At 35.1% G+C, this 19,717-nt stretch overlaps 1 protein-coding gene and 1 long non-coding RNA gene across 2 annotated transcripts in view; both read right to left on the bottom strand.

Annotated features, from left to right (window-relative positions):
- LOC121413472 (probable dolichyl pyrophosphate Glc1Man9GlcNAc2 alpha-1,3-glucosyltransferase) overlaps nt 1-19,717 on the bottom strand; it is a 75,251-nt gene that overhangs the window by 9,979 nt on the left and 45,555 nt on the right. The window contains exon 6 of the mRNA XM_041606298.1: nt 10,965-11,091. Coding sequence (XP_041462232.1) covers nt 10,965-11,091 — 127 coding nt within the window. The remainder of the gene's footprint in view (nt 1-10,964; nt 11,092-19,717) is intronic.
- Nucleotides 152-5,215, bottom strand: LOC121413483. The gene is made up of 3 exons (XR_005969745.1): nt 5,131-5,215; nt 1,192-1,336; nt 152-360 (listed from the first exon to the last, which is right to left on the bottom strand). It is a non-coding gene; the product is annotated as an uncharacterized LOC121413483 (long non-coding RNA).

A 19,717-nucleotide genomic window follows, 5' to 3' on the forward strand; every position in this document is an offset into this window, starting at 1 on the left:
TTTCTCCTTTTCTCCTCTTCCACCCCTCTTCTTTTTCTTCTTCTCTTCCTCCCCTCTTCTTTTTCTTCTTCTCTTCCTCCTTCTTGGTTGTCTTCTTTTCTACCTATTGTTCATTTGTATTATTATGACCTATCATCATTAACATTATAATAATTTTATGATAATCATAAAATATATCCACAATGTCAATATAATGATTATTATCTTTGAAAAAATGAAAATTAGTACTTTTGTTAATGTTCAAATTTTTAAACCGTTTTTAGGATACTTGAGGGTGAACAGTAATATAATTTAGTTCCCTTGCCAGGTGCTACCAGGTCCATGACGTCACCTCTTCAACAGTCTTGACTCTTGAACAATCTGAAATAAGAAGAATCAGTGAAAACAACTTTAGCAACTCAACTTGATAACAGTAAAGTGTTCACATACATTTACATGTATGATGTATCTCTAAAAGATTATGAAAGATCCTTTTGAGATTGCAATCACAGACATAATTAAAATAAATATAGAATGTTAAATAAAACTTGGGTAAATAGCTTTCGAATATCATTTTTTATATACTTATAATTAAAGTCAGAATATATTTAATTTCAATCAAGTCATTTGTGAAAATTTTTATATGTGGTGTTACTTGAAAATGAAAATATACCCTTCCACTACTACTATTTATTCTTAAATGCACTTAAATTGCGTTTATGCTTGTAAGCTCTCATTGTTAGCCTCTTTGTTGAGATTCTAATACAAAATATAAATTAACTGAATCTGAATCTCTTGCAAAAGTTAAGTGGAAAATAATTGTTACAATAGTATGGATCCAATAGCCTTCCTAGATTTTGTTTTCCTTTGACGAGTTGCATTGTTGTTGCTCTTACATATTTTTGTGAATGCATTCCATAATATCATTCATTGAAATATTAAGAGGGCTCAGTTGCCAATTGAAACTTGAATTTCTATAAAAATTCACGAGATTCATATTATCCATTTTTGTGAGTAAACTTAAGATGTATTTATTACAAGATGTGGATGAATTTTAAGAGATTCATATTTGAAAATTACTAGAACAGGACATCACATTTGCAACTGCTCTTAAGAATAATAAATTAGACAAGAATAAATATTACCGTACAGTAGTATACTTGTATCTACAGTTAGAATATTCAATAAACACAACTTTATATAAAGACTCACCTTCATACTAGAAGCTTGACCCCCTGATCCAAAGAGAAATTTCTTATTCAATTGCAGACAGTGGTAGAGTGTCTGGAATTCCCTCTCCTTCCAGTTGCTGTGCCCCTTTCTCTCTTTACCTCTTCTCACCGTTTGTGTGGGTCACCTGTTAAAAAGTGAATACCAAATTTTTCATATAGTAACAGATGAGAATGAATTCATATTTACATTTTGTATAAACAACAACTGAAGTCCCTTCTTTAAAAAAATATATTTTTATCATTACAGATTTTGTCAAATATATTTGACAGGGGTGTTGGTACAGTTATACAGAATATTTTATTTTAAGGCAAATGAGGTATAATCTTTCAACCTTGAAATGGTTTGATGAACATACTAAGAATCGCCTTTATGGGTGTAGCATAAGTTATATTAATCATCATATAGGGCGCAGATTTGAACCATGTAATTGAGGTTAAAAATTTGAACATCTTTAATCTTTAAGTATTATGCACCTTAAAAGGTTGAAAGTTGCCCCTTTTATTGGGTAAACGAACTTTATGGGTGCAAACAATAACAAGGCCACTTTTTTGCACCTTTTATCACTTACTAAGGAAAGTACAAGTGATTCATTTAGGCTTCATTTTTTTTATGTTAGAAAAATGATTTACACACTCAATGTATGAATACTTCTAGTGAAGATTTTGATAAGTAATTGTAGGCCCTATAATTCTATTATTCATACAATTAGGGATTTTCTTTACTTCAAATTGCCAGTTTTTGTTTTCTAAAAAAAGCACCCCTCTAGTAACTGATCTAAAAGAAATCCTCTTTACAGTAAATAGGTAAAAGGAATAGAATATACTATGAGGAGTTCTTAATAACAGTCATCAAGAGAATTTCATTTGTCATGGTTATTTTTATTCACAGATCAGAAACCAAATCCAGTAGTTACCAGTAATTGAAATGCCTTTTCTCCAAGCATATTATTTGTGCACTGATTTAAAAATTAATAGAAATTAATCCATCATAGATGTACATTAATATCTTAATATTAGATATTAACATACAACATAGTCATCAGTTTTTCGTGAAGTTACATGTCTTTTCAGTTCAGTGTTTAACTTAATTAATTCAGTGTGTAATTCTCCCCCCCCCCCCTTCTTTACCTTCTTGTTCAGTAGTCTCCATTCTTCATTAACACAGAAGGTGACCCAGGATTTTCTAAATTATTTTATCACCTTTATTACACACTAATCACTTTGTTTGTTTTTTGAACGAAGATGGAACCCCCCCCCTCGCTGCTAGGGTCTTATACTCTACACATGTTATTGAAGTGCACATCTACCAACGAATAAATCATCTAGGCCTCTACTCCTGGCACTAGAAACTAATATCATATTAGAGCTAGACACCCTATTCCATAGCTCTATCATAAACCCAGGGGGCTCCATCACCGTAGCGTCGGCAGCAGAGGACTCCCAAAGGTCTAAGTTATAACCTACACATATACTAGATTGTATTTGAATTTTGATGTCAGAGTTAAAAGTCAGGCTAAAGATTAGACATAGAATAGATCTAAAGTAACTTTTGTAGTTCTAGTAGATCTATAATGTTACTTATTTCAAGGCTCCACATTAAACCTTCAAATAATTTTTTTTGGTGGCCCACTAATAAAGTTTGGTGGCCCGAAAAATATAAAGAAAAACATTAATTAAAAATGAATAAAACAAACTAAAATATTCTGCAATCACTAACACGTACCACTATTCTTTGTACATCTTGTATATAAATCGTGCTTGCTGTTATTTTACTTTGCATAAAACAAAAGAAAAAATGAAGAAAGAAAAAAACAAAGAACAGGTCATAAAATTTTTTTTGAGAAAAACAAAAAATTTAAGAAAAATAAAACAAAATTATCAAAAAATGGGGAAAATTATTATTATTCAGTAGAAACATGTTCTTTAATCAGGTATTTTCAATGGGAAGGGGTATAAATGGTTTAATCACTGAAAAAAAATGAAAGAAAAAAATAAAATGGCAAAAGTTATCTGGAAAAAACAGTGAGACAATTCCTTCCCTATATTTGACAAAATGATGGAAAAAAATCACATGTCATATCAATGAAATGCCTTCCCAAAGTATTTACTTCCTTAAGAATGGTTTAAGAAGTCATTTGTAAACAAGAAAGAAAGAGCGGCCTATTTATTTTTGGCTCAAAGAGACACAGCTTCGAAATAAACCAAATATCAACATACATACAAATGCACATATGGGACTGTGATGTACTCACCTATGTGTATTAATGCATTTGGAAATCGGTCTTTTTGAGTCAAAAGAGAGGTCATAATTCCTCCTTTTAATGCTTGCAATTAATCAGGTTTCAGTAATATGGACTGTAGAAGGGCATTTCATTGGTGTAAAATGTGACTTTGACGTAGATTTCCAAAGTTCTGGGGAAGATTTCTTAGCAGTAACATTTTGTATCGCAGCTCCCTGGGTCTGAATAGTCTGCTCGTGCACAGCTAGCTGCATTGGTTTCATGCATGCAAAGCTCAGCCAGACAGCCGGCGCGGCCGGCTGAATAATAGTTACTGTATGCTAGCGGTAGGCCTACATACTGTCATGACTATGCACTCTTTGTGTGTGTGTATTTGTGTGTAGATTAACAAAAAAGGCGCATGACGAATTGGCTTGCAATTGTAACTGTAGAAGGTTGATAAATGCATGCAAAATCGGGAGAAAAATTGCGCTACTTTGAAAATTATTGGTTGCCCGATTCGGGCCACCAAAACTTAACATTTTTTCAATAATGGTTGCCCGAGATGAATTTTTGGTGGCCCCGGGCCACCGCTAATGTCGAGCCTTGCTTATTTCATATAAATGATATATAGGCCCCACAAATGATTAGTTTACTAATGATGTAAACACAATTTTTGGGCCCTGAGCTAGATCTATTTAACTATCTATTAATAAAAACATGAATGGAAGGAGCCCCAGCCAGACTCAGTCCAGGGGCAGGGCTGCACTACCTCATTCACTGGCCAGGACCAAGGCCCAAACCAGGGTAGGCCTAGACTAGAGTCTAGACTAAATTGTAGGGCCAGCTCAGCTCACCTAAGTAACTAAGACAAGTTTAACTTAGATTTTTTTAGAGCTAGACTAAGTCTAAATTAGACCCTAGATTTGATCTAGTCCTAGAAAGAAAACTAGATAACAATAGATCTAGATCTAGACTAGCACTTAATAAAGGGGCCAAGCTTTTACTTGCTAGGGCCTGGCCCTGCATTGACACTGACAGTGACATGCCTAAATTTAAGGTTTTTCTTTTTTTAATCTCCGAACATAGGCTCAGCACAACTAATTATTTAGGCCTGGGGCTGGGCTAGGCCCTCACGGTGAGTGACAGAGCTGTTTTGTATAGACTCTAGAGTGTCTAGTCTAGACTTCTAGTCTAATCTTAGACAGTTCGGCTCTAAGTCTAACGTTAGACTAGGCCTAACGAGTAATGTTAACATAGTCATAGATCTTTCCAGGAAGAACAGTGATGCTCTTAAAAAACTTTTAATTTCAAATCAATGAATGAAAATGTCCAATAAAATGTCGTGAAGATTAATTAAAACTGTTTTCTGTCAGTGTTCATCCCATGAATTATTTGTGTTTATCCGACGCTGAACCTTAAAATCAATGTTCAATGTCGTGAAGATTATTTAACACTGTTCTGTTGTTGTTGATTCCATGCATTATTTGTCTTTGTCAGACGCCGGAACCTCCGGCTAGCACTGCCGGCGTTGTACGGCTAAGAGCAGCCGGAGAGGATCCGAGCAATCATTACATAAAATTGACGGCGATAATGATTTATTTAAAACATCTCCTCATACTTAGAAACTTTTAATTTTGGTCAGAACGTGAGATATATCTATTATCTACGATATACAACAATGAAAATTTGATACATACCAAAATAGGCCTCTATCCCGTCCAAATAGAAAGCCGAAGACCCTTTTTCGCAAGAGCTTCCTGCGGCTGAAAAATGACAACTAAATCGCGTCATAAGCTAAAACAATACATAAATATTTTTATGCAACGAAATTTATGTCAACGGCATAAGCTATGCATGATTTTATGTCATGATCGAAATTTATGTCATTATGACATAAATTTTTATGCAACAGGGCCCTGATGAATTATTACTGATGTATACTGGTACTGTATTGTTGTCAAACAGAATGTTCATGTCAAGTGAATAATTTAAACATTTTAATTTATGTAAGGGTAAAAAAAATGCATGGGGGAGGTCTTTTTTATTGTCATGGAGTCTTGTTCAATTTTCCAGAGCCAATCTCATTTTTAGCTCTGGGTATGGTTTCGCATCGCAGTTTTCGGGTGCTTGTTCGTTTACATAATGTTTAATACTACTGCTCAATTTTTATTCATTTTTAAAATTGATTTTGAATATTAAATCCCTCATTGAATATTTGATGCATTGCCTCCTGACATTAGAAAACTCGCCAGAAAATTCAATGCATTTCACAAATTCACATGTCGCGCCAGCACAGTCAATCACATCATCCTAGCACACATGCAGTTCTCCCAACACTGCTGGCTAGCGACCGACGGATTTCCATTCTCAGCCGTTCTCTGATTGGTCAATTAAGGCAGTGCGGTGTCTGTGTGTTCCGTGTGTGTATGTGTGATGCGAAGCGTGCAGTACATGTGTTCACTGGACGTGAGGGCATAGAGTAGACACCCAGTCGTTTTATTAATTTTAACTTTACAATAACAACGATCAGGGATAGGTTTATTTTGTTGCAGTGTGTGCATGTGAAGGATATATCACAGCTCTTAATCAGCTGACTCTCTTTCCAACTTAAAAGTGTAATGATAATTGCTACATTCCAATTATTTGATTTGTTTGTTTTAGAAAGGGTCTTTTATTTTTTACTCAGTCTATCAATCCTCTCATTGATTAAAGAGAGTCTTCACTTAATTGCGTTTCATTACATTAACAGAATGTCCACTGTAATGAAAATGGAAACATGCCAGTCAATTGACCAGCATAATGTGAAAATGGAAACATGCCGGTCAATTGACCGATATAATATGAAAATGGAAACATGCCGGTCAGTTAACCATATGTTTCAGTGTATAATGAAAATGGAAACATGCCGGTCAATTGACCAGCAAAATGTGAAAAATGGAAACATGCCGGTCAGTTTACCATATGTTTCAATGTATGATGAAAATGGAAACATGCCGCTCAGTTTACCATATGTTTCAGTGTATAATGAAAATGGAAACATGCCGGTCAATTGACCGATATAATATGAAAATGGAAACATGCCGGTCAGTTTACCATATGTTTCAGTGTATAATGAAAATGGAAACATGCCGGTCAATTGACCGATATAATATGAAAATGGAAACATGCCGGTCAGTTTACCATATATTTCACTGTATAATGAAAATGGAAACATGCCGGTCAATTGGCTATATGTTTAAGTGTATAATGAAAATGGAAACATGCCGGTCAATTGACCAGCAAAATGTGAAAATGGAAACATGCCGGTCAGTTTACCATATGTTTCAATGTATGATGAAAATGGAAACATGCCGCTCAGTTTACCATATGTTTCAGTGTATAATGAAAATGGAAACATGCCGGTCAATTGACCGATATAATATGAAAATGGAAACATGCCGGTCAGTTTACCATATGTTTCAGTGTATAATGAAAATGGAAACATGCCGGTCAATTGACTGATATAATATGAAAATGGAAACATGCCGGTCAGTTTACCATATATTTCACTGTATAATGAAAGTGGAAACATGCAGGTCAATTGACCGATATGATATGAAAATGGAAACATGCCGGTCAGTTAATGTTTCAGTGTATAATGAAAATGGAAACATGCCGCTCAGTTTACCATATGTATAATGAAAATGAAAACATGCCGGTCAACTGACCAATATAATATGAAAATGGAAACATGCCAGTCACAATTGGCTATATGTTTCAGTGTATAATGAAAATGGAAACATGCCGGTCAATTGACCAATATGATATGAAAATGGAAACATGCCGGTCAGTTTACCATATGTTTCAAAATAAAAATGGAAACATGCCGGTCAATTGGCTATATGTTTCAGTGTATAATGAAAGTGGAAACATGCCGGTCAATTGACCAATATGATATGAAAATGGAAACATGCCGGTCAGTTTACCATATGTTTCAGTGTATAATGAAAATGGAAACATGCCGGTCAATTGGCTATAGGTTTCAGTGTATAATGAAAATGGAAACATGCCGGTCAATTGGCTATATGTTTCAGTGTATAATGAAAGTGGAAACATGCCGGTCAATTGGCTATATGTGCATGTTTCCATTTTCATATTATATCGGTCAATTGACCGGCATGTTTCCATTTTCATTATGCACTGGTCAATTGACCGGCATGTTTCCATTTTCATTATAACATATAGCCAATTGACCGGCATGTTTCCATTTTCATATTATATTGGTCAGTTGACCGGCATGTTTCCATTTTCATTATACACTGTAACATATAGCCAATTGACCGGCATGTTTCCACTTTCATTATACAGTGAAATATATGGTAAACTGACCGGCATGTTTCCATTTTCATATTATATCGGTCAATTGACCGGCATGTTTCCATTTTCATTATACACTGAAACATATGGTAAACTGACCGGCATGTTTCCATTTTCATATCATATTGGTCAATTGACCGGCATGTTTCCACTTTCATTATACACTGAAACATATAGCCAATTGACCGGCATGTTTCCATTTTCATTATACACTGAAACCTATAGCCAATTGACCGGCATGTTTCCATTTTCATTATACACTGAAACATATGGTAAACTGACCGGCATGTTTCCATTTTCATATCATATTGGTCAATTGACCGGCATGTTTCCATTTTCATTATGCACTGGTCAATTGACCGGCATGTTTCCATTTTCATTATACACTGAAACATATAGCCAATTGACTGGCATGTTTCCATTTTCATATTATATTGGTCAATTGACCGGCATGTTTCCATTTTCATTATAACATATAGCCAATTGACTGGCATGTTTCCATTTTCATATTATATTGGTCAGTTGACCGGCATGTTTCCATTTTCATTATACAATGTAACATATAGCCAATTGACCGGCATGTTTCCACTTTCATTATACAGTGAAATATATGGTAAACTGACCGGCATGTTTCCATTTTCATATTATATCGGTCAATTGACCGGCATGTTTCCATTTTCATTATACACTGAAACATATGGTAAACTGACCGGCATGTTTCCATTTTCATATCATATTGGTCAATTGACCGGCATGTTTCCACTTTCATTATACACTGAAACATATAGCCAATTGACCGGCATGTTTCCATTTTCATTATACACTGAAACCTATAGCCAATTGACCGGCATGTTTCCATTTTCATTATACACTGAAACATATGGTAAACTGACCGGCATGTTTCCATTTTCATATCATATTGGTCAATTGACCGGCATGTTTCCACTTTCATTATACACTGAAACATATAGCCAATTGACCGGCATGTTTCCATTTTTATTTTGAAACATATGGTAAACTGACCGGCATGTTTCCATTTTCATATCATATTGGTCAATTGACCGGCATGTTTCCATTTTCATTATACTCTGAAACATATAGCCAATTGTGACTGGCATGTTTCCATTTTCATATTATATTGGTCAGTTGACCGGCATGTTTTCATTTTCATTATACATATGGTAAACTGAGCGGCATGTTTCCATTTTCATTATACACTGAAACATTAACTGACCGGCATGTTTCCATTTTCATATCATATCGGTCAATTGACCCGCATGTTTCCACTTTCATTATACAGTGAAATATATGGTAAATTGACCGGCATGTTTCCATTTTCATATTATATCGGTCAATTGACCGGCATGTTTCCATTTTCATTATACACTGAAACATATGGTAAACTGACCGGCATGTTTCCATTTTCATATTATATCGGTCAATTGACCGGCATGTTTCCATTTTCATTATACACTGAAACATATGGTAAACTGAGCGGCATGTTTCCATTTTCATCATACATTGAAACATATGGTAAACTGACCGGCATGTTTCCATTTTTCACATTTTGCTGGTCAATTGACCGGCATGTTTCCATTTTCATTATACACTTAAACATATAGCCAATTGACCGGCATGTTTCCATTTTCATTATACAGTGAAATATATGGTAAATTGACCGGCATGTTTCCATTTTCATATTATATCGGTCAATTGACCGGCATGTTTCCATTTTCATTATACACTGAAACATATGGTAAACTGACCGGCATGTTTCCATTTTCATATTATATCGGTCAATTGACCGGCATGTTTCCATTTTCATTATACACTGAAACATATGGTAAACTGAGCGGCATGTTTCCATTTTCATCATACATTGAAACATATGGTAAACTGACCGGCATGTTTCCATTTTTCACATTTTGCTGGTCAATTGACCGGCATGTTTCCATTTTCATTATACACTGAAACATATGGTTAACTGACCGGCATGTTTCCATTTTCATATTATATCGGTCAATTGACCGGCATGTTTCCATTTTCACATTATGCTGCATCAATTGACTGGCATGTTTCCATTTCCATTACAGTGGACATTCTGTTAATGTAATGAAACGCAATTAAGTGAAGACTCTCTTTAATCAATGAGAGGATTGATAGACTGAGTAAAAAATAAAAGACCCTTTCTAAAACAAACAAATCAAATAATTGGAATGTAGCAATTATCATTACACTTTTAAGTTGGAAAGAGAGTCAGCTGATTAAGAGCTGTGATATATCCTTCACATGCACACACTGCAACAAAATAAACCTATCCCTGATCGTTGTTATTGTAAAGTTAAAATTAATAAAACGACTGGGTGTCTACTCTATGCCCTCACGTCCAGTGAACACATGTACTGCACGCTTCGCATCACACATACACACACGGAACACACAGACACCGCACTGCCTTAATTGACCAATCAGAGAACGGCTGAGAATGGAAATCCGTCGGTCGCTAGTCAGCAGTCTCTCCCAACAGAGTCACAAGCACACAATCACCGTAACACACATCTAAGTACAGGCGCTATCACTCACCAAAAAACCCAGCTGAAATACAAATTACGTCATTAGAATTGTTTTATCTGCGCCATATTTCAAGAGCATGCGACGGATTAGTTCAGATTCAGTAAGCGGGGTCCCGGAAATGCACTAAAAATGAAGAAATCCGCGATCTTTTCCGAGTTTGCAAACTTTATTTCCTCGCCAATTTATGATGGTATCTTCAAAATCCAATAAAAAAACAAATCAGAATTTTTTTCTTTCTTGCAATTACGGCGATATCGGACTTTGCAATTGTTTTTAAAGTTGCGAGAGAGATCCCAGAGTAATCTTGTGAATTTGTTCGTTATTCAGCAGCCATAAAAATAGTTAATAACAAGAAAATTGATGCTGCAATTAAAAAGGGAAGATGGCGAGGACGAGAAACAACACAATTTTTTTTTTTTTTTTTTTTTTTAGAAAATAGTAAATAGCAAAAATTTTCATGCGGCGGCCAAAAGTGATGCGCGCGAGGACGATCAACTACTTTCTTATTTTACTTGGCCTTAACATGATTTTGTACATATTTTATACTGAAATATCTACAATATACAAACTGAAATCAAATTGAATAGTTCATCATACATGCCTTTATTTGATGCAGTAAAACAATACGTCCTAAGAAGATAGATGAAATACGCTGGAGCTACATAGACATAGATGTGCTTGAAGTTTAGTAGCACGGCAAACCAAAAAGCTCCCTCTAGAGTTCGATCCTATGAAGGATAAAGAAAAAAATATATAGTTCTAGGTTAATTTTTTTATTATGAATGCAAATATTTGCCCCTCATTCTTTCTTCACATTGAAACTGAATACAAATCCCAGGCTTAAATTAATCCGAGGCTTTCAAAGGCAATGGTCTCAGCACTTGGCCTTCATTTGGACGTTTGGTGCCTTTTTAAATTTTACCCATTTGTGATGAAAATAAAAATGTTTCCTATAGAAAAACGATAATAAACATATCAATGTTTAAAAGGCCTGTACATGTATCAACCTAAATGTAGAAATAAAACACATACATGCCTTTCTATTGTATTTCTTTTCTCAATATCTTTCTTTCCTCCATTTTTTTTTACTTCCTCCTTTTTCTTTACTCTATTTTCACACATGCACTTTCATAATCATCTTAACTTATCATTGTATTTGTAATCATCATGATGATGATGATGATCATCATTATCATCACCACCACCACCACCACCACCACCATTATCATTTTCATCATCATCATCATCATCACCATCATCATCACCATCATCATCATCATCACCATCACCATAACCACCATCATCATCATCATCATCATCATCATCACCATCATCATCACCATCATCATCACCATCATCATCACCATCATCATCACCACCATCATCATCACCATCATCATCACCATCATCATCACCATCACCATCATCATCATTATCATCATTACCACCACCACCACCACCCCACCCCACCACCACCACCATCATCATCATCATCATCATCATCACCATCACCATCATCATTACCACCACCACTGCCACCATCATCATCATCATCATCATCATCATCACCATCACCATCATCATCATCACTACCACCATCATCATCATCATCATCATCACCATCACCATCATCATTACCACCACCACTGCCACCATTATCATCATCATCATCACCATCATCATCACCATCATCATCACCACCACCACCATCATCATCATTATCATCATCACCACCACCACCCCACCCCAATCATCATCATCATCATCACCACCACCACCACCACCACCACCACTTCTATCACCATCATTGTCATCATCATTCTCATTATCATGATTATGATTATCATCATCACCATTGTCATTATCATCATCACCAGTATCATTATCATTTTCACTAGCGGGAAAGGGAAACTTGTATCAAACACTTAGTCCACAAGTGAATTTATGAATAATTCTTGTTGAATCATGAGTTTTAAATACATTTCAAATCTCTTGGCAATATACATAATGTACTTGTACCTGCCTCTACAGGAAGCAATCATGAACAGTTTTAGGAGATGATTTCGTGACCTACTTTTAACAGACATTTTCTAACCTCTAAGTAAAGTTTGTTACAAATTTTGATATTTCTGATACATGTATTCTCCATAGCTATTCAGAGCATGGTCTGAGGTGTGAACATTCTTGAATAAAAATGCCATCAATGTCTTGTCTCCATCATTATTATTTTTATTTGATCGACTGTCCTTTTTCACAAGTATGACGGATAAGAAATTAAACATCTTTCCTTCAATATATTACTGCATTCAGACTATGACAGAATGTTACAACTTTTGATATCTTGATACATGTATTCTTCATTGCTATTCTGGGCATGGTCTGAGGTGTGAGGCTGTGAACATTCTTGAATAAAAATGCCATCAATGTCTTGTCTCCATTATCATTTTTTTCATTTGATCGACTGTCCTTTTTCACAAGTATGACGGATAAGAAATTAAACATCTTTCCTTCAATATACTACTGCATTCAGACTATGACAGAATGTTACACATTTTGATATTCCTGATACATGTATTCTTCATTGCTATTCTGGGCATGGTCTGAGGTGTCAGGTTGTGAACATTCTTGAATAAAAATGCCATCAATGTCATCTCTCCGTTATTATTTTCCCCCCATTCGATCGAATGTCCCTTTTCAAAAGTATGAGGGATAAGAAACATAAGAACATCTTTCCTACATTATACAGTACTACTGCATTCATACTATTAAAGACATATAAAAATTTGAGTTTAAAATCACAGATATCAATTATGATTTGCCACATAGAATCCCATAAATCACATTTCAAAGGTCATCTTTTTGTGGATATTTGATATTTATATTCTCAATATTTTTTTTCATTTTTCATTTTTTTTTTTTTGGGGGGGGTCTAATTTGAAAATAGCTTTAGTTATAACTATATGTACATATCTACCCCACATATTATTACTATTCAATAATATTATTACCCTGCGGTGGTATTCTGAGAACCATTTTATCACAGATAAAATCAAATAAAATATTTCACCTCCTTTAAAATCAGTGATATAAAATACCCTTTAAATCTCTCAGAATTGGTATTCTGAGAACCATTTCATCTTCGTTTGATCTTCAACACTATTTTTCAAGCAACATCCAATTAGAAATGCTTAGCACTCTTCTCTCACTCAAACAAAGAAAAATAAAATTAATTCCGCCAAAAGTGTGGTAAAGGAGCGAGATTGCGTAAATTTGAATTAAAAATAAATGCAATTGCACTATATGCTAACGCCACTTTACGGGATTTCTTTGAAAAAATGAACAATATTTTTTTTTCTTAAGATGTCACTGTCTCATCACTACAAGCACCATTTCAAAGACAATATTAATCAAGAAAAGTCTCTTGAAATAATTCCCCATTCTACAGAAATAATGTTAAGGTATTACTTACAATGCTTATGTAGGAAATCTCCCTTTAATTCCATTAAAGCATTTGGAGTTTAATAATTCACTGAGAAATATTGCTGAGATAGGTCATAGATATCGCAGAGATAAAATAGCCCCCACCCTATTTTTATTTGACTTTTATGTGATCTTTTCTTCAAAGTAGCATGGATGCAATCATTACAATGGTTAGATACTGTGCGTGATGGATATATCTATGCACACCACTGCCCTCTTGTGTATCTCTAGATAAACAGGATATAAAAAAAATTGTCCTATGCAAAATTTCAATGTCATCTGAATGATAGAATGTCATCTCAGGATACCAATTCATTTTTAGAGATAGTTACTTTATATACATGACCTCAACATACCAGCCTTGAATGTTAGTAATCACATATGAAATATGATTAGAGGGGGAAAACATACATGTACTGAAATATTCATAAACATGGAGCCATTCCTGAATATTGAGCTGTTGAGATACATGTATATCAAATATACACACAATTGGCAATGGGATAAACACAAGTAAACATCTATTTAAAAATTTATATTGGTAATTTTCATCAAAATAATCATTCATTATTACTTCATGCTCGTTTTATAAAAATATTCATTTTTAAAGCATGAAAAAAAGTGAACAATTCTTGCCAAATTGAAGAGCAAAATAAGATTTATTTCGGAAATATGAAAGCTGTGTACCTCTTTATGGGATAATTGGGGTAGACTGAATGCAGCCAAATGAAAAAAAACAAGCAACGACAACAACAAGACAGGCAGCACATCGAAATTGGATTACAACTTCCTCTTCATCGAAGCTCAAAAATAATTCACATCAAAAGTCAAAGACTGTACAAAAAAGTGGAGTAAAATCCTCACGGGAGCTAAGAAACCGATCCCTTCTACTAGTTCTAGTGTGAAAAAATTAAAGACATTCATTGTATGTATAATGATCTAAATATGATATGATGCGTCACCCTAGATAAGAACATTGGGGAATTCATATCCCTTATGGGATTATTTATAGGCATAGAATGATGGAGAGTATACAAATACAGAGCGTCCCAGAAAAAAAAGGGAATTACTGATGATACAACAAGATAAAGACCTTTAAAGGTAAAGCTTCAAGTCTAAGACTCTTTCATTTGGAATAATGCATATGATACCTTCTCAACACATGAGTGAGCAATAACAATTTGAAGATAGGATACCTACAAGCCACTTGGCAGGTGGTATCTGAGTTTCAAAAAAGTGTAATTTCTGAAAAGTTCAATATCTCTGCTTTTTTGATACCTCAATCATAGAAAATGGTCAAGAAATATCAAACTTCATAAAATGAAGAGGATTACAGGCTAGCTGTCAGACTAATACTTGACACTCAAATCTGCAGAATATGAATATGTTAAGTATTCGTTAATATTTTCTTCTTTTTTTTTTACACAATTTTTTTTCCAAGTGCATGAAAACAGGGAACATTTTAAAAAGCAGAAAAATATCAAATTCCTTCATATCTCCAGACGGAAATGGTTCTAAAACTTGACTTTGCCTCTTTGCAGCACGGGTTTAGAATAGCTAATAGGATATCACCATATCATGCATTCACTTCCTGGACGACACCTCACCCCGGCGATACGAGATCGGCCTATAGTATGTGCAAAGAATACAGACAAATGCCCCCCTATCGGATAACAAATCCGCCGCCAAAATGGCTTTAACTTGCACTGCACCAATAACCCAAGCCGTTTAGCAGTCCGTGGAGGCATAGAGAAGGCATCGCTAATGGATCTCTGCCTGCCCGTTGATCCCTCCGTGTCAATTCCCAGTGAAGCCATAAACCGGCTATGAAGTGCTTGACGACATTCTGTAAGGCAATACCCTGCATGGACAACCTCGGAAAGTTCCTCTACACCAATCTCCCCTCTGACGGGAGATGGACAGTAATGTGATCGGTCTGCAGCCCATACCGACACATGACTCCCAGGGGGTAAGTATATATAGTGGGACAACAGACAACTGACCATATCGCAGGATTTCGGTAAACAAGAAAGGTGCCGCTGATTTATTGGCAGAGATCCCTATACCCTCAGGCAAACCCTCTTCTTTCTAGCCTTTATCAAAACTCTTGCTCACATCTTCCAAGTGGTCATGATTTCCCTTTTATTTCATATTTTATCATAAAAAGATCTACTTCTACCACAAGAATATGTCAAGCAAATCCTGTGTTGATTTTAATGTCATAAAAATACAGTAATATTGTGAATCAATGATTTCCTAGATAGTAAATGTATCACAATGATGATTTGATGTTTTTGTGGTTAAAAAAAGCTTGTGGTCCGAAAAATAGTAAAACGGGAAAATTGACAATGATTCTAAAAAACTTTGTTATAAAAAACTTAGTTATAAACAATAAAAAGAAAATAACTGCTACATTTATGAGATTTTGTATTTCATTGATCCTACAAATGTAATGTTGCAAAACACCAGTTTCTGATCGCCAATACGATACAACTTTGTAATGACCGCCATAATCAGTATTACAATCATCATCATCATCATCACCATCATCATCATCACCATCATCATCATCATCATCATCACCATCATCACCCCATCTCATCACCATCATCATAATTATCATCAACTATCATCATCATCACCATCACTATCATCATTACCACCATCATTCATCATCATCATCATCATCACCATCATCATCATCATCATCATCATCATCATCATCATCATCACCATCATCACCCCATCTCATCACCATCATCATAATTATCATCAACTATCATCATCATCACCATCACTATCATCATTACCACCATCATTCATCATCATCATCATCATCATCATCATCATCATCATCATCATCACCATCACTCTATCCACGATTGTATCTTGTCCAAGACTTTAGTGCTACAGTGGGATTTGAACCACAGACCTCATGGTTCAAGGTCTGAGGACATATTAACCCTAACACCTCTATACATTTCCGTAGTCTAAATGGGCTCCAAGGAGTGAGAATGAATGTTGCATGGGATGAGATGAAATGTCAGGGTCACTTCTTTATGCCTTTCTCACTAAGGATTAATTCAAAGTGGAGGCAACTTATCTCCCAATAGGTCCCAAGCTAGAAGGGGAGGTGGGGGAGGCAATTTTCTTCTCAGTAAATCATCTTTTACTATGCATGTGTATGTTCTAGGAAAGATGCCTGTCTGCCTTTTGGCTATCCTTCTTTTTTTCGCCGAAATGACTTCAATTCATCTTTATTTCAGAAGAATCAGAAATTTCAGATACTGACAAGTATCTCAATTATCATTCATAAAGCCCCCTTTTATGCAAAGGCTCCTTGCAAAGAGACCATGGATCTTTGTGTTGCTGATTTATCATGGTATGATGTATAAGACTGCTTGTCATAGTATCATCAACCTTTTACTGCATTCAAAATAATCATTCATTAAAAAAAATATTAGATAATAATATGATAACTATCAATATAATTCATGTCATGAGATCATTTTACACTTGATCTAGATAATAAATTATAAGTCCAAAATGTTAAAAAAGTAATAAAGCCTGAATTCATTCCATAAAGACATCTCATACATGTACATGTGATAAATCAGCAATGTAAATGAAATCCAATGAAATGAAATGTAGGTCTTTGCAAGACCTTTTCATGAACCTGAGTCCTTTTTGAATGAAAGGAGAGCCTATTAGTCTGGTCAGTTAGCGGAATTATGTGGACACGGTGGACAAAAGCGTGATTTTTTCTCCAGACCTTTGTTTATGTATAAGAATTAAGAATGGGGTATGCTCCAAAAAATCTGGCTGCAGGAACAGTGAAAAAATGGGTGAAAATGTCAGAATTTATGAGTTCAGATTTGTCTGATATATAGACTAGCGCTAGTGCAAAACTCAATAGCAGTGCATTATTTTGCATTGGATTAGTTCTTAAATTCAGACCCTTTTTGAACAGATCTTCTGTTTGTCCTCGCATCTCAATGCACCAAATATCTAAATGAAGATGCTAACCAAGCCGAAGGGTGACTGTGGAGGGGGTTGAATGTTGGTGTGTGTGTACATATTTTGGTCTTGGGGTAAAGGTGTGCAAGACACATTTTTTCATGTGTTGGAAATTGTGTTGCCATGGTAACAGTGTATTATTGCAAAAATAAGGTAAAAATCTTGCAGTTAGAACCACTTCCTCTGTTTTTAACCGATTCTCATGAAATTTGGCACACACATTGGTCTTGAGGTGAAGATGTCTAAGACACACTTTTGTGTGTCTTTCAGAAATCTTGTTGCCATGGTAACAACATATTATATGGTGAAAATTGGGAAAAAATCTTACAATTCAAACTGCTTCGTCGGTTTTCAATCAATTCTAATGAAATTTGGCACACACGTTGGTATTGAATTAAAGATGTACTAGGCACTTTTTGTGTGTGTTTCAGAAACTGTTATGTCATGGTAACAAAATATCATATGGCAAAATTTAGGTAAAAAACTTGCAATTTGAACTACTTGATCAGTTTTGAACCAATTCTCGTGAAATTCGGCTTACACATTGGCCTTGGGGTAAAGATGTGCAAGAACCTTTTTTTTGCATTTGTCAGAGAGTGCATTACTGTACCAGGGTAGCCACATATGATAGCCAGAAATGTAGGAAAACTTATTGTGGATCAAACTTCTTCCCCTGTTTTTAGTCAGTGCTCATTTAAATTGGAAGAAATATTCATCTTAGGGTAAAGATTCATATTAAATTCTAAATGTCTTCTCTGCATTAGAATGTGGGGGTATTAATCACCTTCATTAATATTTCTGGGTTTGGGGGAAGGGGCAGGATTAGTCCTTTAAATCTGACATCAAAGAAGGTTAAAGGCAGTGGCCATTAGAAACAAAAAAAATGTTAAACACTCTTAAAAAACGCATCCCCTTAAGGGCATATAGGCTGGAGGTACAGTGGGTGAATATGAAACCTTCCGCTGAAGCAGAGGAGTTCCAACACTGGCAAGCAAAACAAAATGTGTACCCCTTCTACTTTCAACAGCTGATTTTCCAAACCTTAGTTCCACCTCCCCGAGATGTGCACCCCTCCCCATACCACTTTTAGTTCTACTTCCCCATGCTCAAACCAGTCTACACCTTTGTCCCTCAGGGGTCAATGCATTTTTAAAGCTAGACATTACTCTTTTTTTTTTTGGGGGGGGGGGTGGGGTCTTTAGAAAATGACCTCATTAAAATTACAGATAAAGGATTATGACTAGGAACTTAACCCCCCCCCGAAAAAATAGGGGGCTGATAATACTTTTTAGCAGAAAATGCCCCCCCCCCCTTCAAAGGTAAGAAGAGTCCTTTGCACTTCAGACCATTCATTTGAAGCTTAATGCATTCTGATTTGATAAAAAAAAAATTGTGTACAGTACCCAATTAACCATTGTTTATTTATATTCTCCTACTCAGTCTTTTATTCATATTCATATTCCGTTCCTACTCTTTCTTTTTAACTTTCACATCACTCTTGATTTTGAGCTTCACCATGCCATCTCCTTCTGTTTTCTGTCTCTCTAAGTATATTTTTTCTGACATATTTTAAAGTGTACCTTTAATCATGCAACTAATTATTATAGAAATATAAATATATACAAAATTATCTGCACTTGTTTTAGAAATTCACTTGCAAATCCATGACTCAGAAACATACCATATCAAAAATATACCTATGTGCACGATAGATTTTAGTCTTATATTTTCTTTCATTTAATTTTTTCAGTATATTTCTGTGACAGCCCCTGCTTCATGCTTCAAATAAAACATTTAATTCCGGAAAAAAAAATTTAAAGCAAAATGTTTGAGGCTTTAAATTAATATACTGAAGTT

This window comes from Lytechinus variegatus, chromosome 1 (genome assembly GCF_018143015.1).
Source record: "Lytechinus variegatus isolate NC3 chromosome 1, Lvar_3.0, whole genome shotgun sequence".
Lineage (NCBI taxonomy): Eukaryota > Metazoa > Echinodermata > Echinoidea > Temnopleuroida > Toxopneustidae > Lytechinus > Lytechinus variegatus.